Here is a 22,193-nt window from a genome sequence, read left to right as displayed (position 1 = left end):
CTAAAAAATAAAATACACAGATTGTGTTTAGGTGAAAGAAACAAATGGAGATGTTACTGACTGCTTTACTGTCCAACGAAGAAGTTAGGTTTCATATCAAGATAAAAATAGTTACAATGAGTTAGTTATCAAGGTAATGTTAAACCAAGCATTAATCTTGAAAACAAACCCATTGTAACTGTTGATTTAATAATCCAGGTGGAAGACACTTATCAAAAAGGTCAAGAAAAGGAGAAAGAGGATCCAGACTCCAAACCAGACATTGAAGGAGAGGACAATGCAATTGAAATGTCAGAGGACTTTGAAGGGAAAATGCATGATGGCGAACAGGACAAAAAAGGTTTGTTTCTTTCATTAAGGCAATCTGGTAAGATATCACTCTTGTAGTTTCTAGAAATGCAATTGACTAATTCAGTAACAGTTCCTGCTTTCACATAGCAAAGCATACAGACACTCTTAAACCAACTCTAAGAATAGAATAGAAAAAATAAAGTATAAATAGTAACAAGTCAGAGTTACAAAACACAAACTACAGCCAACTTCACAATCCTCAGTTGTAACAGATGCATGGACCTGGAACAAATGAATGGGTTGTCCTTCCTATTGTCAAATGACCTATCACAGTGCTACAGATGGGTTAATGACTTCAGATGTCTTTCAAAGTAATGAGTGTTTCAGTAAATGCCAATATTCAGCAAAGCTATAATATATTTGTACAAAAGAAATAGGCTGTTACTGACTTTTGACTGTCACTTAGGAAAATAGAGCAAACTTTTTAGGGGGAAAATTTTGATTTTACAGTGCTTTATAATAATTCATAACAAATTTCACTTAACTAAAAATCCTGCAGCAAAACACACATGCTTGCTGTGCAGCAGCATATTGTAATAGAACTTGTACAGGATAGACTCGGCAAAATTATTTCTTGCCTTAGTAGATTGTGTGTGAATAGAATCACCAGCTGCTTCTAAACAGGCTTCATGTTTGAATTGCAAGAGGCTATCTTTTAATGCTTTTCAGAGTAAAGTGACATTTTGGAAAAGTCCAGAGTCAATGCATTTTCTCATCAGTGTACTTTAAATAAAAAAATATATATGTATATATAGCACTTTGACAGAATCAGTGTTGCGACATGTTCCATTGAGTTGTGGTATTGTACACAGAAGACAGTGAGAAATCAGATGAAGATGAAGAGCTGGATAAACAGATGGGAAATCTTGGTGACGCTGAAGCTGATAAACTGGATGAGAGGCTCTGGGGTGATGACAATGACGATGATGATGAAGAGGACAATGACAATGATGACAGTAAAACAGAAGAATCCGGACCAGGAATGGATGAGGTAAAAAAACAAAAGGAGATCAAAAGAAATAAAAAATAGTACAATGCTATTACCATGTGTACAACTGTTTCCTCCTGGGTGAATTCTGCGCCACTTCACATGTGCAGAATTCATGTCCCCCGCAGATTTCATTGCTTCCCCGCAGAAAAATGACTTTCTGACAGGGAAGCCACAAGACAAGTCATATGACCCTCCCCAGCAGTATGTTTTGGGTGTCCAGGACAGCCAGTAGAGAGGTAAATCACTCTGGGACAGAGGGCGGGACTGGGGAAGACCCAGCTGGTGGCTCCTACCCTGTGCTGGGCTCAGCTCCTAGTCCTGGCTGGGCTGGGGAGGACTGGGCTTCCTCTTCCCCTGCATGGCATCTGGGGCCGGTCAGACCCACGCCCCAGATTTCTCCACAGGCTACAGGAAGCTCTGAAAACTCCCAACCCATCGCTCCTCAGCTGCAGGGGGAGGAGAGCTGCTCCCCCATCCACCCAACCCCCATTCATCCAGACCTCCTCATACCCAGCCTCTCTCACTGAGCCTCACCCCTCCACGCCAAGCCCCACTGCACCTGGACCACCCTGACGAGCCACCTGCACCCAGATCCCCACTCCACCAAGCCCCAACCAGCTGCACCTGGATCCCCGCCCCACTGAGCCTCACCCTCCCACTGAACCCCCCCTTCCAGACTCCCCTGCCGAACTCTGTCCCCCCCTACACCCAGACTCTGCCTCGCTGAGCTCCAACCATCTTCACCTGAACCACCCCCTGCAGAGTCCCATTACCATTGAACCCAGAACCCCCCAACAAGCCCCTGTGCATCCAGATTGCCTCCCGCACCCAGATTGCCCCACAAAGAACCCTCTCAACCCACACCTGGATCTCCCCACACTAAGCCCCTCCACACTTGGATCCTGCCGGACTGAGCCTGCCTGCACTTGGTGAACCTGGCACAGAGGGGCAGGGCCCTGGTGTGTTTCTGAGGCAGGCTCAGTCTTTGTGGTGTGTCAGGATTGGGTGCAGCCCCACTGTTGAGCCATGTCCCGGTGTGGGAGCTGCAGAGTGATCTCCTACCTCTGTGCAGCCAGTGGCCTGTACTCCCCAGTGCCATGCTGGAGCCTCCACATATTTGACAAATAAAATTTGCACAATTGTAAAATACTGTGCACAGAATTTTTAATTTTTTGGCACAGAATGCCCTCAGGAGTAACAACCTCACTAACTCAGTGTGACCTAGAGTATGAGACCTGACATAAAGGGGGAGAGTAGTTAAATTCTCCCTTCAAAAGAGGGGGTATGTAAAATGGAAGCAGTAAGGGTTTGGCTCTTGGCCCTAATTCAGCAAACCCAGATTTCTCCAGAGTTGATCTTCAAGAGTTTGGACTTTCCTGACCAGCCTTAGGAAAGCATCTGATCCTCATAGTTATAGCATGATATGGAGAGTTTCAAACTCGCAATGCAATCACATGTCCAACTGAATTAAATCAACCTGAACCAAATATGTCCCCTGTGAACCTTTTGCCTCGCCCCGATGTAAGGTTGTCCATGCTTGCTGAGTATGGGTAAGTCAGTCATGACTGTAGTAATTGCACATTAATTGAAGAAGGTAACCACTTCTGTAGTGGCCTCAGAAGGGGGCAATTTGAATATATCCTAAATGTGTTTGGTTTGTTTCCTGTGGGAACTGCGGCCCTGTAGTTACACAGACTTTTTAACATTTTGCATAATCACTTTCTGGATTTTTTTTGTCCATACTCAGGGTGATTCTGAGCTTGTTGCAAAAGATGACAACTTGGATGCAGGCAATAAAAATGATAAAAAGAAGCCATCCAAGGATGAAGAAAAAGAGGAGCAAGCAGAGGATGGTGAAAACAAAGAGAAAATTCATGAACAAATAGATGAGGTAAAAAGGTTTTAAAACAGAACTAAGAATACTGTACTTTAAAGGGTCTTCAGAAGCCTGTAATGTTGTACTACTTATGCTAAGGGTTGTAATGGCATGTTACTGGCTGATTAAAATATATATATTTTTTCTTTTATAAATTAAAAATGGCTAGCCTAGTTTAAAAGAAAAATCAAGATTGTTACAAGCCATTTATTATTTCAGTGGGAATACTGATCTGCTGTTAAAATACTTCTAGTCCATTATGCATTGCTGAGAACTTGAATTGTTTTTATCTAGTAACTGAAGAACCTTGCCAAAAACTATACTATATCTTAGTGACAAAAATAACACATTCAATATACTATATATATTCTATTGCTCCAAAAGTCAGAGATTCCTTACATTTACTTTACCTAAAAATACTAATTGATCGGCAGAGTGCCTCTCCATTCTGTGCTATTCTGAAGTTTTGCTCTCACAATTCAGTGATATTTATTCAAACTGCTGCCTATTTTGTCCTTGGTGCATTTGTCATAAGGTTTTAAAAATAAAGAATTAAGTACACATACTTAATTGCATCCTAAACTGAGTAGTCTTTAGTTTTTGTGACTTTCTATATCTGTAAATTGTTAGTCCTCAGAAACCCATCTATGCCAGCCCAAACAATGGCTATGCAACCTAGGGATGTGAAATAGAGCTGGCTGCTCTAAGACTTTGGACAATAAAAATTATATTCTAAACACAGCAGCATGATGTTTGGGGACAGAAAGGATTGATTGGCACAGCAGGGCTTAAAGAAAAAGCCAGAGTAGTGGGTAAGAAATACTTTTCTTTAGCATCCCTCTCTGCTATTCAGGCAGCTCTAGAACAGACAGCAGGGTGCGTACTTTAGAAAAGATGTTGCAGGCAGCACCTGTTAATTGAGGATGGCAGCTATACAGCCTAACCCCACTGAGTCTTTGGAAAGGTATGAAAGGCTTCCCGGGGGCAGCTTTATACAGTTCTTGAGGAGAAGCATCACCTTGTTCAGCACAAAAGGTAAAGATGACTGCTGGAATTAATCTTGATAGAGAGCAGGGTGTCTTCACCAAAAAGAATATGCTGCTTTAATGGAATTTCAAACCCACTGTTCAGGCTGGCCTAGGGACTTGGAGAAACTAATTAGTAGAAATTACTATTTACCATTTTTGAATGCAAAATTTAATGTGCCATATATGTATCTCCGTTTCCCAGAGAAATTGCTTCTTAACCCGTTTCCCCTTCCTCTCTACTTACAATATGTTGCTTCCTTCTCCTGCTTATCAGCGTGAATATGATGAGAATGAGGCAGATCCCTATCACGGTAAGCAAGAGAAGCAGCTTGAAGCTGAAGCTTTGGACCTTCCTGATGACCTGAACTTAGAGAATGAAGAGAGGAGTGATGAGGACAAGGAAGGAGAAGGTACCAACTAAGAAATTGTCTCTACAACTACCCAGTGGAGAACTATTTGAGAACCTCAAATAGTGAGGAGCTTGAGGGAAGAGTCAGATAAGATCCCTTGTAAGAAAATCTGTTGCACAACAACCCAAATGTACCATTAAGACCAGAAGATAAAAATTGCTAGTTTTACATACTGGTTAGTTCACAGTATGTTTTGGCATCAGGAATTGGACAGTAGGGCTGGATGAGAGTCTATTTGTTACAGTCACCTGTATGGAATACATTTTATCTCATAATTCAAGTGTTTCATCTAACATATTCCGAGGGGTTATCTAGTAGTGATGATTCAACAGCCTCCCCAGGCAGAATGTTTTATTGCCCAGTTGCTGCATTCTCTGTACTTTCTATAGTACCTTTAAGTATTTGCACTTGAAGTCTACTTAAAGCTGAGAAAATTTAGATCAGGGCTAGTTAATAGGAATAGACCCTGATGGGCCCTTACATACATACCTGAGAGGAGGCAAATGGCTATTATGAGAAATCATAGATTCTGCACACAAGGGACTGCTGTATTTTTTTTCTGTTATGATTTTGAAACACTAGGCTTTTTTCTTCCAGTTAGGCTTTCTCTGTTTGCTGAAAGTTTTATATCACTTCTTTATCCTTTAACTTAGAAGAAGAAAATCCTTTTGAGATAGAAGAGAAGCCAGTGGATTTAGATGAGGCTGAAAATGGAGAAGATAAGGATGGAGAAGATACTCAAGATACAGGCAGAGATCCAGAGCCAGCTGAAGGAAGCACCTCTGAAGATAAAGCAGAGGGTGAATGTGAAGTGGGGGAAGAAGCTGATGACCAAGAAGAAGGAAATACAGAAAACTCTGAGGAAAATGAAGAGGAGAAAACACAACCACTGACAGAAGATAAAGAATCTGCTGAAGAGGAGAGAGAGAAAGGGATCCCAGCTGCTGAACAAGGCCTTCAACCTCAGGTTAAAAAACATGTTTTTACTCTATATGGATAATCGGGGTTTCTTTTAATAAAATTTAGCAGAGGAATTCTCCCTTATTTGAATAATAACAACTTTTACTTCTCCATTAAGAGGCTTATGATATTTTTTTTCCTGTGGCAGTAGTGGCAGAAACACCTGAAGAAAATTCTAGTGATACTGTGGGAGAAATACGGATTCCCCACTTAGATAAAATAGACACTGCTTATTTCTAAACTAGCTTATGTCACCACGATGACCATGCCCCTACATTTTTAGAATGCTAGTAGACCTGTATTTGATATCACTTCAGGAAGAAGAGGATGAAGATAGTCTGGAGAAGGATGAGCAGTTACCTGAATCTGTAGAGAGAATGGAACATGAAGCTCATGGGTCAACAGGAGAAGAAAATCTGCAGAGTGACAGTGCTGTTGAGCTGGCTGGAGCAGCTTCAGAAAAGGACCAGGCTAAAGAGGTGAAATAAATGGAAATATCTTAGTTGAACTTCTATGGATTTTTTGTTTTGTCTTGTTAAATGCTTTTTAAATAAGCAGTTTGGGCATTATATCTTTGAAGTGTTTTGTCCTTATTAATACTTAGGGAATCTAACTTCAAATTTATCTGTGTGCTTCCTTTCGTACGTCTAGAACAGAACGAATACTCTTTAAAGGGTTATCTGAATGTGGAAAGCGCTTGTGTATATACTAAGTTTAAATACAGTTAGGGACAAATTACAAGCAAGAAACAATATTAGTTTTCTAAAATTTGAGTCTGAGTGTATCTATATGAATTTATCTACAGTTTCTTCAGATAACTCCCAGGCACTCAGAGGTGTTTGTTTTTGCTAATTCTTCAGCCATGGAATTGTGTATTATCTGCACACTACAAAAATAGCACATACACTCAAGCTCTTACTTTTATTCCCCAGAACTCAGTTCAGCTCAGCCATAGCTCAGTTGTGTAAGATGAAAAGCCATAGTCCCATTTAGTTTCTAGAATTTTTGTATAGTAAGTGCTAAAGCATTTATGCCTAGTCTTGCGACGACAGTTTTCTTACAAGCCAGCAGAACAGCAGGTGAATATTTTTTCCGCTTGGCCTTTTGTCTTTTAGGAACATGGGAGTGGAGCTGCAGATGCAAATCAAACAGAAGGCCATGAATCCAACTTAATGGCACGACTGGCTTCTCAGAAACAAAGCAGAAAAAATACACAGGTTGCGTTTTCTTTTTCTTGTACATTATAGTAGTAAAAATTAATTTCTAACCTGCAATACCAAATAGTTTAGGCTAAATTACTTGTTGTTTACTCTGGTTCATAACCTTTTGGTCAGATTCCAACTTCCTTATCAGAAATGCCTGGTGTTTATTTGCCATTTTCAGAGTTTTAAGAGGAAACCTGGTCAGGCTGACAATGAGCGCTCAATGGGGGACCACAGTGAACATGTCCACAAGCGACTGAGAACCATAGAATCCAGCAGTGAAGCCAAACAGAATACAACTCAGCCTGAACAAAATGTGGAAGAAGCTGATGCGTTTGAACACATTAAACAAGGCACTGAATCCTACGATGCACAAACTTATGGTATGGCAGTGTTTACGAGGCTTCAGAGATTAACTTCAGATTTAAAGAATGAACATTGCAGAATTGAGGGCAAGGCTCCTATTATCTGAAGAGTTTCTTACTAATTACACCATTTTGGCTCAGTGTATAGGAACAAAGTAGTTTAAAGATTTTTAGCAAACTTTTAGTTTTAATAAATTTCTTGATTTTTTTTTTAATTTTTCAGATTTTTAAGTAATTGCTTTTTGCTCTTCTTTCATAATAAAATCACTGTTTCATTGGTACTGGTAAAGTTGGACACAATAGATCAAGCTTAAAGTTTTTAGAAGTACCGAAATCCCATTTTCAAAAGTGACTTAGGTACTTAGGAACCGAATTGCCATTGATTTTGAGTGAAACTTAGGGTTCTAAGTGCCAGTCACTTTTAAAAATGGGACTTAGGCACCTACATAAGTTTGAAACTTTTAAAAACTTTACCTTAAATCTCACTTTGTTTGCCTTGCGGTCTTCATTGTTAACACCCCTGTGAAATATTCAGGTTAACCAAGTACATTTTTTGTGTTTACTCCATATGAAGTAAGTTGCTGGCTTTTTTAACGCATTGGAATATTTTTTTTTATTATTATTTTTATTTTTTAGTTTTTTGGGGCAGAGAGGATGCGGGGTTTGAAAAAGCAATAACTTAAAACCATTATTAATTTAAGTAGATTAACACCATTAGTTCCCTAGCATAGCACAGCTCATATTGTGCAGTGATTGAGACAATAGCTCAGACTGATTTTTCCACCCATTCAACGGCTTCACAGATTTAAGTTTTACTTAAGTAAAACCTTGAGAGAAAACAAAATAGAGGTTTCAGGTATCTGAAATATGATATGTGTTTTTCTGTTAGAGTGCTGATATGGAAGAACCTCAAAATGCAAAGTAGTTGGTTTTTTTCCTTTAATGTGTGTCCTGTTCCCTTTGTACAGATGTAGCTAGCAAGGAGCAGCAGAAACCTACTATGCCTCCTGGTGAAGAGAAGGAAGAGGTGGCTTCTGAAGAAGCAGCCATGGAGACAGAAATGCAGAACAATGAAGATCTCAATGCTGTAGACACAGAGGAGCTGAAGCCAGAAGTAAAGAAGTCTAGTGCCACTAAAACCCTTGGTAAACTCTCCTTAAATAGCCCCCTCACTTCCTTTAAAGAAGTTCTATGTAGATATTTCTGAAACGCCTGCTTTTAATGGGCTTGTCTGAAGCTGCGACTGTAAATCCCAGTCAGCAACCAGCATTAACTATTAAATTGGTTGAGAGGCAGAGTACCTTGCTACTCCCTTTCAAGACAATGGTCTCCTTAATCTTTTTTCACTTCCATAAAGAAGGCAAATGGTTTCCGTTTAGGTGGGCAGATGTCAATTCTTTTCATTCTTAACTGGCTTATAGATGCATTCCAATCTGAGTGACAGGAGCACACAGGTGCATGCAAGAAAACCCAATTTTAACAAGACAATAGGGATCTGAGGGGTGGGCTGAGTGGTCTCCTCAGGCCCAGCAGCATAGAAGTGCCAATTGGAGAAGAAAATGGTTAGATGGGCTGAGTGGGAATGGAATAAAGAGAAGTGAACTGTCTCAAAGGAAAAGGGAAGAAGGACAATAGAACTGAGCTGCTGCTCAGCTGGCAGGAAGATGGGCCTGATTGTTGTCAACCATAACTGCCCAAAACAGGAAAAGCTCCAAAGCACATTATAGACTTGGGAATTCTCTGCCCATGGGAGCCAAGATATAGTAGCCATAATTTAATTTAGTGGACACGACGTTTAGTAACTGTGCATTATGTAACTATAGGGTCTGATGAAGCGGAGTTGGAAATCCAGGCTTTCAACTCCGAGGAGGTCAAAGATGCTACCGCAGACAAACCACCAAAGGTGCCAGAGGAGGAACCAGAAAGAAACCAAGACTCTACTATACATACGGCCCATCAATTTTTGATGGACACCACAGTCCTGGTACTGTACCAAAAGCATCCCACTGCTGTTTTACATAAGGATATGAAATAGTGAGAGAGAGAGCGAGAGAAGCTATCTAATGTAATTTACAGCTGAGAAGTGCTCATTTAGAATGTAAACTCTTATTTCCCCCGCTACTTGGTTCCACCTGGGGTGTCCCCTGTTGGTTAAACACCCATGCAGAGGAGGAAAGGTGGGCAGGAGTGTGTGGCCTGCACTGATGGGTTGTGGGAGCTGTGCATCAGTGGCATTGGAATAGCCTTAGTGGCAGGGAAGATTTGGGGGAGAATTGTGGTATCGGTTGTGGTCGTGCAGTCTATAGTTAGCAATTCTGGTATAGACATGTGCTATGTGGAGGGCCAGTTATGAAAGAGGAACCTTTTCAGTGTGATATTACCAAAACCCTTTCATCTTAATTTGTTGTCTTACTGTATCACAATTTCAGATATTTTGGGGATAGAGGGAGTGTATTTTGAAGTTCCTGTACATATTGGTAGTGTCAAATGACCTGCCAGTAAGAATGAAACAACATTATGAGAAGTGCTACTGACTGCAAAGATGCCATATAATTGTGGTCCGAATAGTCTAGCTCTTCCATGTACAGGTGAAACAAGAGGAAACATACAGGTAGATCAAGTGATTAAAATAGACTAAAACAGGATGGGGAGCTCTTGTTGCACCAGGTGAGGAGGGGAGGCATCACTTACCTAAGCCATGGGGAAAAGGGTTGAGGTCTCCCTTTGCTTTTAGCGAGGGAGAGGGAGCTGGGTCCTATACATATACACTCCCATTCCCCCCTACGCTTAACCTGCAGTAGATTACAAGAGAGATTTACAGTTCCTTGTGGGATCAGAAATTATCAGCACTTTTTCTGATTCTCCAGTGATGTGCTGAATATTTTGTTTAAAACAAAACCCAATAAAGAAAAATATTTTTAAACTTTCTAATATGCAGGTTTTAGAGATTATTTAATACCAATTATGTGGCCCATTTACTGTAGTCCTGTTAAGTTACTCTCTAAGGTTAGATGTCTGAGGTCCTGTTACTATCAGTGAAGACTGAAGAAATATAATTTAAGTTGTTATTTTAACAAAGCATGCACAAGCTATCAAACAGTAATATATTAACCTGATAGGTGAGTTGCCATACTATGTTAATACATCAAATAGAAAAAATTATTTGAGTCTACCACTAGCTGCTGAGTGAACTTTTTCTTTTGGGAAATTTAAATAAATTGAAATAGACTGATTTTTCTTTTTACTGTCATTATTAAAATCAACAGTTTGATGCAAGGCAACTTAAATCAATCATCTTGAAATTCAGTACTTCTAATACATATTCAAAATACATGTAACAACCAAAATTATGTGTCCGTACAGAAGAAGAAGAAGAGATAATAGCAATCATGGAAATTTAAAATGAAAGCTAAACTTGGTTTTCTAGGTATCTTAGCCATTATTATAATTCTCAATGGCTCTTACTAATTTTTTTATGATGCTGTAAAGATTGGAGGTTACTGATATATGGACTATCTCCGTTTCTCATAAATCCACCTTTAGCATATAATTAAAGATCCTGAAGAGTTGAGACAGGAACTGGAAAAGCAATTGGAAGCTTGGCAAAGTCAACAATCTGGAAACCCAGATGAGGTTAGTGATCTTAACCTGCCATAGGAATCCTTAATGTGCGCTCTTCCATATTGTATTGTATTGAAGTTATGGATGAAGACTTACAGTCCGGAATCTAATTTTCAGACTAAGCCATTTGAATCTCCCTCTGTCTTGTGGTGTTTAGCTTGTCCTTTAAACTTCTTAACACAAACCTTACACCTGAGCAATGATTCAAATCATGTTTCCAAAGCATTATCTGCAGTTTAGAGAGAGCTGCTCTGAACTTGCTCTGGTAATGACCTCTAACCTGTCAAGTTAGTGAGACACTTCTCTCTCAAACCTGTCAAGTCCTTACACATTGAATAGGTGACACCTGCAATTTACCAGGGTTACATGCCACTGTACCTGTACCAGTCTGTAGACATTACTACTGGAAGCTGCCCCCTTTGTCTGCAGTGTTACAATATCTGTTTTTAGATTGTCTAATGCCAGAACTTCCTTCAACTTGGCTGCGATTACCACAGCTATAAACTAAATTGTATTGAAAATTACTCTTGATTAAAATTGTCATTATGGAGACTCCTCTTATTGGCAGTCACCCTGCTAAAAAGTGATGTCATTTTTAACAGCCAGTCTCAGAGACCATGGGCCAGCAGCCATCTTGTTGTGGTGCTAGTTTAACTATCAAAACATTACTGTTTCTAAAGTGGCAATTGTAGTGGAAATGTTAAAACCATTTGGTGTAGGCTTGGAGGCAAGAATGGCCATTGGACATTAGAATACTGTGACGTTTAAAGGGAGGTTTTTAAAATCTAATGCTAATAAAGTCTTCTCTTTACAGCTGAGTTGACTAAAATAAGAGGTATCTGTGCACTATTTTCTGCTGTCTTATGATGTAAGAACCCTGTCCAGCAAATGAAACTGCACAGGCAGACTCTCATGCCTGGGCAAGTCCATTTGCAGGAGAGGTACACAAATCTCATCCTTACTAATCAAAGAGAAGCTAGTATTTGAGCCCTTAGTCGACATTTTTCCGTACACGTTACAAGTTTAGTAAGATTAATTTTAAAGGAGAAGACGCTTTTCTGTTTGTTAAGATTGTAAAAATTGCTCTTTAAAACAATGTATTTTGCAAATTCATAGTGAGAGATAAGATACTGCTTGGTTCTCTAGCTCAAACCAGTTCAGAGTAACATGTTTCAGTAACACTTTCCTTGGCATGGTAGGAGTCATTGAAAAAAATAAATACATCGACTGCCCCTTTCTAGATAGCAATAAGGCCTGATGGTATGGGCCTCTTACCAGGAGATCTATTCAAAATTTCTTTTCCTTCTTTCAGGTCACTAGCAAGTCAGCTGCATGGAAAAGCCACTTAGCTCCATTCCATATAAATTCTTTCTTTATGGAGAGCGATATATTGGTTATTTATCCACCCACCAGTACTTCTCATTACCTCTGCCAAGGACTTTTCCAACTCCAGGATGGATTCCTCCAATAGTGCCAGTATACTACACAGCACCAGTTATACCTCCAATAACAGTATTATCAGCTGCTCAGCCTGCTGAATTGATTTGATTATTTTTTTTAGCCTTTAAAATTTCCGCTACACATAAGTACACTGTTCTGCCTTTAGAAGGCTTTCTTTTGAACATTCCACTGGAGCCCAGAAATAAGTCCTTCGTCAAGCATTTCCCACTAACTTCACCAGAAGGACTTACTTTGTCCTATTAATGTTGTCCTCAGACTTGTGCTCTCTCCTTCCAGCTTTTCGCAGCTTTTCATTTGTCCATAATGAATGTAGTGAGTTTTGTCTCGTCTGGTACTGTTACAGGAAAAGACGGCAGCTGAGATGTGGCAGAGGTATTTAGCTCTGACCGCTCCTCTTTCACAACAGCTTTGTGAGCAGCTACGACTCATACTTGAACCCACTCAGGCAGCCAAGTTGAAGTAAGTCTTTTCTGTGTAAGGCTTCTAGCCTCTTAACCTCTCATTTTGTGGGCCAAGCGTCTTTACAGCCACAGCTTGTTTCTTTTGGGCCTCAGCAGTATCCTCTAATATTTGTAGTAACTGTTTCCTATATGCATGCACATTCATTTTTATTTTTTAATTAGAACTCTTAGGTGATCTGATGACTTGCAAATGTGATTTGGTAGTGAAGAAATGTAAGACTTCGCTGTCTTGAGTCTGTAGTTTTTTTGGTGGTTTTTTTATACAGTGCTCGAACTGATTTCAGTGGAAGCTCTAGTGAGTCAAAATGATGTTAGAAGTCAAAATCTTCTCCGCATTATTCACCGTTTAGCTCCAAGTGATTGTGAACAAGATTTAAGTCAAATAATTTTTTACCAAAATTTTCAATACTGGGTACCTAAAGTCAGGCTCCTAATTCCATATTTAGGCACCTACATTAAAAATCTGTTTTCAAAAGTTCTGAGCATCCAACTCCCAATAGAGCTGAAAATCAGACCAATTTGTAGGGGCCTAAATATTGACATAAGAGCCTAATTTTAGACATCCAGTTCTGAAAATCTCGGCCTGTGTTGCTGTGCATAATTACCAAATTGTATAAACTATTATCAATAAAATGACTCTCCCCACTAATATTTTTGTTGGCTCCTTAACTCTCAGAGGTGATTACAGAACAGGAAAAAGACTGAATATGCGCAAAGTGATTCCATATATTGCCAGTCAGTTCCGAAAGGATAAAATCTGGTTGCGAAGAACCAAGCCCAGCAAACGTCAGTACCAGATTTGCTTGGCCATTGATGACTCGTCTAGTATGATAGACAACCACTCCAAACAGGTAGGGCAAATAAAACCTTGGAAGGAACCTATTCCACAAAATAATGATGACGCAGTACAGTAAACAAGGTCTTTTTTTATAATTGTATATCAGAAGAGGAGCTGATTTATATCAAGAATTGTTCTGCATGGAAGGTGCTGTTATTGAGTAGACAGGGATTGGTGACTCTGATAGAGGATTGAATTTACAGGAGAGTCTACTATTAATTGAATATGTCTCACATAAAATATGAAGATACTTTAAGCAGTTTCTAATCCTTAGTCAAACTCTACTATTAAAATATTTTAAATTGCAGTATAGAATGCATATTTTGTGCTTCACTGGTAAATGAGTGACACATTTATATATCTATAAAGTACAGAATTTGTATTGAGTAAAAATGTTTACTCCCCTCAGTCTGATTATTGCAGCATTTTAATTTACATTCATCAGCCTAAACTGTTAGTGTGTATATCCTATCTCAGGATTTCAGTTGACTGCAAATAGCAGCAACATAATCTTTCTGTAATTCATTAATACCTCAAATCAGATTTTTTCGAATGTTTTGCTTGTAATATCTCTAGGTTTGTATTTGATATACACAGATACACAATTATATAAGGAAACAAATACTTAACGGGCAGTATTTAAATTTGATTTTCCTGGATTATGAAAATGAACTTTGATATGCTTTTAATTCAGCACCAAAAGATTGAAAGATTGAACTGGCAACACTTCACCACAAAATGTGGTGTACCTCATCCAGTGTACTAAATGCCCCAATAACAACTATGTAAGTGAAACCAGACAATCACTATGCTCGCGAATGAACTCACACAGGAAAATGATAAATGACAAAACCACCATATCACTTGTGGGCGAACACTTTTCACAAAGCGATCACTCTATATCTGACCTATCGGTCCTTATCCTCAAAGGGAAACTGCAAAACACTTTCAAAAGATGAGTCTGGGAGCTTAAATTCATAACTTAGGTAGACACTAAAAATTGTGGTCTTAATAAAGACACTGGACTTCTGGCTTATTTCAGCAATCTGTAACCCACTAACCCTCCTTTTCATCCTATGACTACAGGGATGTTAACTGGCCACTTCATCTCAAATGGTCCATTAGAATATGTGCCAACTGCCTATCCTAAACTATCTGTTCCACCTTGTATTTAGCTGTGATACTGAGTACCTTTCCCAGCCCTGTGGAAGAGCTCTGTGTAGCTCCATAGCTTGTATCTGTCACCAACAGAAGTTGTTCCAATAAAAGATATGACCTTACCGACCTTATATCTCTCACGTCCTGAGACTGACATGGCTACAACAACCCTGCATACAGAATTACTTTTGAACATTTTGCTTCATCTTGATTAACTTCATTTTTCCTAGCTTGCATATGAATCCCTGGCAGTGATTGGAAATGCATTGACTCTTCTAGAAGTGGGGCAGATTGCTGTGTGTAGGTGAGAATATTTTAAGCATGGATTTATTTTAAGATTTTTAGAGCAAATTAGCAATCTAGAATTCTTGTTAAACATATTTTTAACACACACATATGACACTTAATTTCAGCTTTGGAGAGACAGTTCAACTTCTGCACCCGTTCCATGAACCATTCAGTGACCAGTCAGGAACACGGATATTACGCCTCTGCAAATTTCAACAAAAGAAAACTAAGATAGCTCAGGTATGCAAAAGTACCTCTTGGACTGCAGGGTTGCAGAATTTTTGTTCCAGACAAGACATTCACTATCATGGCTTTAGGCACTGTTCGTGTTTACATAAAAACAAAATACATGAATGGCATGGCTGTTCCACTGTACATCAATTTAACCTTCAGTAGATAAGGGATAGGAGAGCTTAGCATCTTGTTGCAATAGTTAATGCTCAGCAGTGTCACTTTTGTTTGTGCTCTTCTCCCCTGATAGTCCCCCAGCTCAGACTGTATTGTATTTTTGGTACAGGTGCTAATCCTACATTTGGATTTACTAGTATAAGTTCTGCACTAATGCAGAATCCCATTTAAGTGCGTAGGGGAAGAGTCCCATTTTAAGTCCAGCAGGAATTTATTTTAGTGGATCCCAATTAAAGCTAAGATTTTGTCATGGGTATTTTTAGTAGAAGTCACAGACAGGACGTGGCAATAAAGAATAAATCACAGAAGCCCGAGTAGTCTGGAGCCAGAGCACCACCACCCATAGGCGCCAACTCCGTGGGTGTTCCGGGGCTGGAGCACCCACGGGGAAAAATTAATGGGTGCTCTGCACCCCCCGGCAGCCAAGTTGCCCTCCCCACCCCACCTCACCTCACCTCTGCCTCCTCCCCTGAGCGCGCTGCGTCCCCGGTCCTCCGCCTACCTCCTAGCACTTGCTGCCGCCAAACAGCTGTTTGGCAGCATAGCAAGCTCCAGGAGGGACAGGGGAGGAGTGGGAACATGGCGCACTCAGGGGAAGAGGTGGGGCTGGGTCGGCGATTTGGGGAAGGAGTTGGAATAGGGGCGGAGTTGAGGCGGAGATTTTGGGGAAGGGGTTGGAATGGGGGAAGGAGGGGTGGGGCAGGGTGGAGTCGGGGCGGGGTCAGGGGCGGGGGGGGGTCAAGCACCCCCCGCTGCGAGTAGAAGTTGGTGCCTATGCCATCATTCGGGGCTGACAGCTGGAGTCCTGCTGCTCAGGCTGAAATTGTGGAGGTCATGTGAAATCATGGAATCCGTGACCTCTCTGACTGACTCATAGCCTTAATCCTAATTCAGGATTACGGCCAGAGGGAGAAAGAGAACTCCGGACGTGATTACTGGTATCTTTTAATTGACCAAGCACCAGGACTTGTCTGAAGAGGATCAGTTTACCAAAGTCATTCTTTTGCTTTTGGCTGGTTCTTGAAAAAAATCTTGTAGCAGTACCTTTTGGACCTTGCCTGAGTTTTCTCCTTTGTTGGACTGTCTTGTGGTTCTGGCATCCCTAATATGCCCATACTGCCATCAAGAACAGCAGCCATTGATAGGCACCCAGACAACTCCAGCAATCTTCCACATTCAGTAGCGACTTGTAGGAGATGTGGAAAAGTCTGATGAACTCTCTTAACCAGTTTATTTGTTTTAAAAATCTTTCCATCATTAATGCATCTGCTTATAATTAGCTTGCTTTTCTCTTGTTTGTCTTCGCTGCAGTTTCTAGAATCATCAGCAAATATGTTTGCTGCAGCACAGCAGTTGTCTCAAAATATCAATCCAGGTAAGCACTTTTTAAATGCTAATTATGCTTGTTACCATGGCAACATAGCTCACTACAGTCTTAATGCAATATCTTTCCTATGCTGTCATAGAGAAAAACTGTGAAGACTTGCAGCATTGAGATGACACTTCTTTTCAGCACCATGGTCTTCAATGTTCAAACGGAATGTTTGGTTAAGAGGCTCTTTTGGCACTTCCATTTTAAAAGCTGAAACTTTGAATACCATTTGCAGGACTAAGTAGCAAATTAAGCAAAACAAAAAAGATCCATTTGATGATCTTTCAAATAAAGCAAAAAAAAAAGATGTGTTCAAGACCATGTTTTGTGCTTCATTATCTCAAAAAATATTTTAATAGACATTCTGTATAGGCTTTTTGGGTATTTAGCCAAAAAAAAAAAAAGCAACTAAGTTGTGTTTAGAAACAGTTTATTGCACTAAAGTTGTAACATATTTTATTCTAACACCTTTGAAATCATTGACCTTCAGAAAGGCTCCCACTGATTTTAGTGAAAGTTGGATAAACCCCTTAGCAGATATGTGCAGTAGTCAAGTCTGTAGAGCTGGTGCCTAATCTTTGAATTCCTTGTGCACCCAAAATTCCTATCTAACTGACAAGTGTGGTGAGCAAGGAATGCAATACCAGACCTTTATTCACTAGTTTAGTTTTCCTGCCTGTTATCTTTCCTTGTGGAGGTAATGGCCATTTAAAAATTGCCTAAGGCTATGTCTACACTACAGCAGCACAGCCGTACCCCTGCAGCTGCGCTGCTGTGAGGTCTCCTATGTAGCCGCTCTATGCTGGTGGGAGAGCGTTTCCTGCTGACATATCACTGTCCACACTGACACTTTTGTCGGTGAAACTTATGATGGTAAGGGTGGTATTTTTTTCACACCCCGATCGACAAAAGTGCTCGTGTAGACAAAGCCTAACTCATATCTCTAGGAGAGAAATTCTCTTTCCTGATCTGCTTGGGGCTGTAATTTAATTTTTAAAAGTCACAGAATAATAATTGACCAGAACTTTGTTTTCTTATGGAGGTTATTGGGGTTTTCCATTGTGCATACAACAAAAATAAATTGTGATAAAATGCAATGTTTTTGTTTTCAATGTAAATGAGTTAGAAGTTCTTATTTATTGGAACTGAAAATATTGTTTTCCCTGTGCTTAGAAACCGCTCAGCTGCTCTTGATAGTATCTGATGGAAGAGGCCTTTTCCTAGAAGGCAAGGAACGAGTCACAGCAGCAGTTCAGGCTGCTCAAAATGCCAATATCTTTGTCATTTTTGTCGTATTAGATAATCCTAATTCCCGGGTGAGTGAGTGAACAATCAAACAGCATTCTAGGCAGTGAAAGGAAAGCTACACACAGTATTCTTAATGGTTGCCTTATAAAATTAGCTGGGAATTTATACCAAGATCATTTTTTCTAGCTGTCGTACATTTGCAACTACAGTTGGGGTTATGCCTTTTGTAGGAGTCAACAAAGATATTTTGTTTAATATAAAATAATTCTTTGGTTCACTTTGCTGTTCACTATCCTTTAGTGAAGTCATTAAAATTTAATTCATGTGCAACATCTGTCAGTGCTCCCTCAACCTCTCTCTACTGTGACTCCTTATGTCATATCTGAAATTAGATTTTAAACTCTTTGGGTCTGGAACGTTGTCATTTTATTTGTACTGGGAGGCAACCAGCACAATACTGTGTGCTGTAAAGTATTTTCTGTTGGCTGTGCTGTTGAATTGCCTAAATCTACCATAAATTGGTTTATAGAAAAATATTTGCTGTAGTTTCCTGGTAGATACTTAGTGAAAATTTATTTGTATTCTGATCGTATGCAAGGGCCCTGATCAGAATCAGGTCCCATTGTTCTGGGTGCTGTACACAAATATAGTACCATACCATTGCATTATGTGTAACCATCTCCTAGTTATGAACAGTGTGCCCCCAACTATTCAGAAAGGTTCTGTCTGACAGAAAAGCACCCAGTTTTCATCCCACAAAAGCCTACGCAAGGACTCTTCCTTGTCCTGGGCTAGTTTGTCACTTCCTTGGCAGACAAGGTGTTGGGACCCTAAAAGTAATTCCAGGGTGTTTCGAACTCCATTGATAAAATTGTGAGCATGATTGTGCCTCAAGATGTGGGCAGGAGAGATGCGAACTGGGACTTTCCAATACAGTTGGTACTCACGTACTTTACAAGTTTCAGAGTGGCAGCTGTGTTAGTCTGTATCCGCAAAAAGAAAAGGAGTACTTGTGGCACCTTAGAGACTAACAAATTTATTTGAGCATAAGCTTTCGTGCTTTCAGGGCTGCTACTCTGAAATATATTTGAGCGTAAGCTTCATCGGATGCATCCGATGAAGTGAGCTGTAGTTCACGAAAGCTTATGCTCACATAAATTTGTTAGTCTCTAAGGTGCCACAAGTACTCCTTTTCTTTTTGCGGGTACTTTACAAGGAATTACTTCCTTCATCTGCACTTCTTGCATCCACAGTGATGGATACACTAAAAACTTTGAGTGATTTATAATTATTTAGGGACTGTCACCATAAATTTTGGCTAGAACAGAAATAGCTACTAGATTTCTAAATTTAAAAAGTTGAAAGCAAAAGGAATTTGAAAGAGCTGATTTATTCCCTCTCAATTGTGATGTAAAATGATCGTTTCTGGCAGCTACCTCTATTTGACATGAAGGTGACAGGGATCCAATATCAGACAAAGTAAAACAGCTGAGAGAGTGAGCTGCTAACTAGGAGAGTTTGGCAGCTTTTTAGTGTTTGGATTGGGCAACTTGCAAAGAGTGTTTGGTAGCTGGGTGTGTGACATGTGCTGGGTTTGGAAGCTGAGATGTGGGGGGGTTTCAGGAGGGTTCCATAGTGGAGTAGAAAGCGGAATTTCAGTATGTTTAGCATTACTGCAGTGCATCTTTATTGAGGAAGAATCAACTCAAGTGCAATGCTCTAAGGATGAAAGTAGGAAGAAAAGGTTGCCAACAGGATAACTCTAAGATAGTTAAATAAACCCTTCTTGATTCGTTATTAAAACCTTTTCCTGATTAATAGCAGTTTGTCAAAGTTCTGATTAAACATGATTTTAATGTGAAACTTAAATTTGAGGTGGTAAAATTTGCTTCTCACTATGGGAACTTTTAGATCTGCTACAAGAGCAATCTAGGCTCTATTTTCCTTTACAAGAAGGAGGGGTAGGATTAATCTGGGTTTGTAATTTAACATTTGTTACGAAAGCAGCAATTCAGGAACAGGGCCCCATTGTGCTATCCATTGTACAAATGTGAATAGAAACAATTTCTACCCAAAGAACTTTACAGTCTTAAAAGTCAAGGGAAGGGCATACTCAGGGAATGAATGACACAACATAAAAGCAAATTGATCCAGGTGGTAGCAGGTTCATGTCATGTTAGTCTCTTGTCTTTCCTTAGCATTTATGTATATGTTTGTTTAATATTACAAAAGCTTGGAGTTTAGTCTACTTCATTCTGTAACTCTCTGTTCAGTACAGTTTTAGGACTAAGCATATGAGGAAAAAAGGCACTTTTTTTTTTTCATTTTCAGCTTGTCATGCCTGTCCCTATTTGACTTCCCTGAGGGGGTTGCATTTAGGGTTTCATTTTAAAATATTTTTGCCTTTAATTTTCCAATGTTGGGGAAATGTGTTTGAAAAATTGGATGAATGGTACCTACAGTCCAGTCATCCCTTCAACTCTTTTACAGGATTCCATCTTGGACATTAAAGTACCTATATTCAAAGAGCCTGGAGAAATGCCTGAAATCAGATCCTACATGGAAGAGTTCCCATTCCCATTCTACATAATCCTCAGAGATGTGAATGCTCTCCCAGAGACTCTCAGTGATGCACTGCGACAGTGGTTTGAACTGGTGACTGCCTCGGAGAGTCTGTAGAATTTACAAAGCAAGTAAACATCTGATTGCTGCTAAATTACTTAAGTATGACCGCATTTCATCAGTGATTTGATGAGATCTCTCTATCCAGGATTTACATGCAGGAACTGCCTTCTGATATTCAGACAGCCTAGAAAAGAAATGCTTTAGGTGTGCTCTCCCCCATTTGCTAGTGCAGGAGACTATGCAATGGTGAAAGACTCTGTACTCACTTATTTGCCTATCCCTATAACAATGCAAACCTTCCACCACCACTGTTGTAATTTATTATTTTTAAATTTTATTTGGAATGTTCATATAATTGAAGGGGGAAGTAGTCTTTTTTCTAGGAAGTAACTTCTTGTATTGGAAGAACTTGAACAGCCTTGGAACTGTTTTAGCTAAACACATGGTGGTATATGTGGGTGGGGAAGGATGGGTTTATACAACCAAAATATAAGTACTTGAATACTTAAAACTGTGTTTTGTGGTTAAACACATCCTATTTAACAATTGTCGCTGGTTGTTGGATAATGCCTTCAGGGTATTTATGAAACATGCCATGATATGATCTTCCTTGCATTATCACTTTACACTGTGAAGTTTGCCCCTCTGTCCAAGGCAGACATTAAAGACGCATTTAGTCAAGTGTCTTAAAGATTGTACATGATTTTTTCATTGCAAAAGCTATGCATCTTACTGTCTGTACTAATAAAAAGATGTACCACTGTTTGTAATTATGGTGTCCATTCTTTGTCATTTGATGAAGCAAAAATAGCTATGCCACAGGAATAGTACTTGGCGCACATATAATGCTTTACATTTTCAGAACATCATACAAACAGTCCTCAAATCAGATAGGTTCCAAGCTTGCGTAACTTCACAGGTTTCACTTGTTCTGGACTGCGAGGGGTTGCCAGATATGTGAGTTTTTATTGGTGGTCTCATCTTCCTAAACATTCTGGCAGATTTGTTCTACTTGGCCAATGCAAATCTGCTGGCAAGCTATATTAACTGACCCCATCAGGATTCTCCATGCATAAGTGGAAACTCTGAATATTGAAGTGCTGGCTCTTCTTCACAACCAGGTATAGCTGGGAGGGTGTGATGATTTGGGGAATCTGACTATAACTTAGAAAATTCTGGTTGATTTTATGAAATTGTATCACTAAATGCCTCAGGGGATATGGAGTCAGCCACATGTTATCAGGGTCTGTAGGAATAGTTATGAAATTAAAGTTAGATTAAGTTTAAGAAAATAATATATTTGCTTTATGGTTTGTGGCTAGTAACACCCCAATCAGCAGGTAAAAGAAGGTCGTAAAAATAATTAGTGGCATTATTTTTACTTGTTGTATGGGAAGGATGTATGGTTCAAAAAAGTAACTAATAAAATAAAAGGCTGCAGTAACAAGACAGGTTTCAGACTAGCAGCTGTGTTAGTCTGTATTCGCAAAAAGAAAAGGAGGACTTGTGGCACCTTAGAGACGAACCAGT

General features: G+C 39.7%; 1 protein-coding gene across 1 annotated transcript in view; it reads left to right on the top strand.

Moving 5' to 3' along the window:
• MDN1 (midasin AAA ATPase 1) overlaps positions 1–21,419 on the top strand; it is a 164,727-nt gene extending 143,308 nt beyond the window's left edge. The window contains exons 85-102 of the mRNA XM_074948112.1: positions 199–340; positions 1,164–1,342; positions 3,090–3,233; positions 4,521–4,656; positions 5,310–5,623; positions 5,934–6,095; positions 6,732–6,833; positions 7,000–7,201; positions 8,152–8,328; positions 9,007–9,167; positions 10,727–10,816; positions 12,609–12,724; positions 13,403–13,577; positions 14,953–15,026; positions 15,136–15,250; positions 16,730–16,793; positions 17,964–18,106; positions 20,529–21,419. Coding sequence (XP_074804213.1) covers positions 199–340; positions 1,164–1,342; positions 3,090–3,233; positions 4,521–4,656; positions 5,310–5,623; positions 5,934–6,095; positions 6,732–6,833; positions 7,000–7,201; positions 8,152–8,328; positions 9,007–9,167; positions 10,727–10,816; positions 12,609–12,724; positions 13,403–13,577; positions 14,953–15,026; positions 15,136–15,250; positions 16,730–16,793; positions 17,964–18,106; positions 20,529–20,717 — 2,685 coding nt within the window. The 3' untranslated portion in view covers positions 20,718–21,419. The remainder of the gene's footprint in view (positions 1–198; positions 341–1,163; positions 1,343–3,089; positions 3,234–4,520; positions 4,657–5,309; positions 5,624–5,933; positions 6,096–6,731; positions 6,834–6,999; positions 7,202–8,151; positions 8,329–9,006; positions 9,168–10,726; positions 10,817–12,608; positions 12,725–13,402; positions 13,578–14,952; positions 15,027–15,135; positions 15,251–16,729; positions 16,794–17,963; positions 18,107–20,528) is intronic.
• Positions 21,420–22,193: the final 774 nt, after the last annotated feature.

Source organism: Natator depressus, chromosome 3 (assembly GCF_965152275.1).
Source record: "Natator depressus isolate rNatDep1 chromosome 3, rNatDep2.hap1, whole genome shotgun sequence".
NCBI classification, from domain to species: Eukaryota; Metazoa; Chordata; order Testudines; family Cheloniidae; genus Natator; species Natator depressus.
Note: the sequence above shows the minus strand (reverse complement) of the source record. Positions and strands in the feature narration are given on the sequence as shown.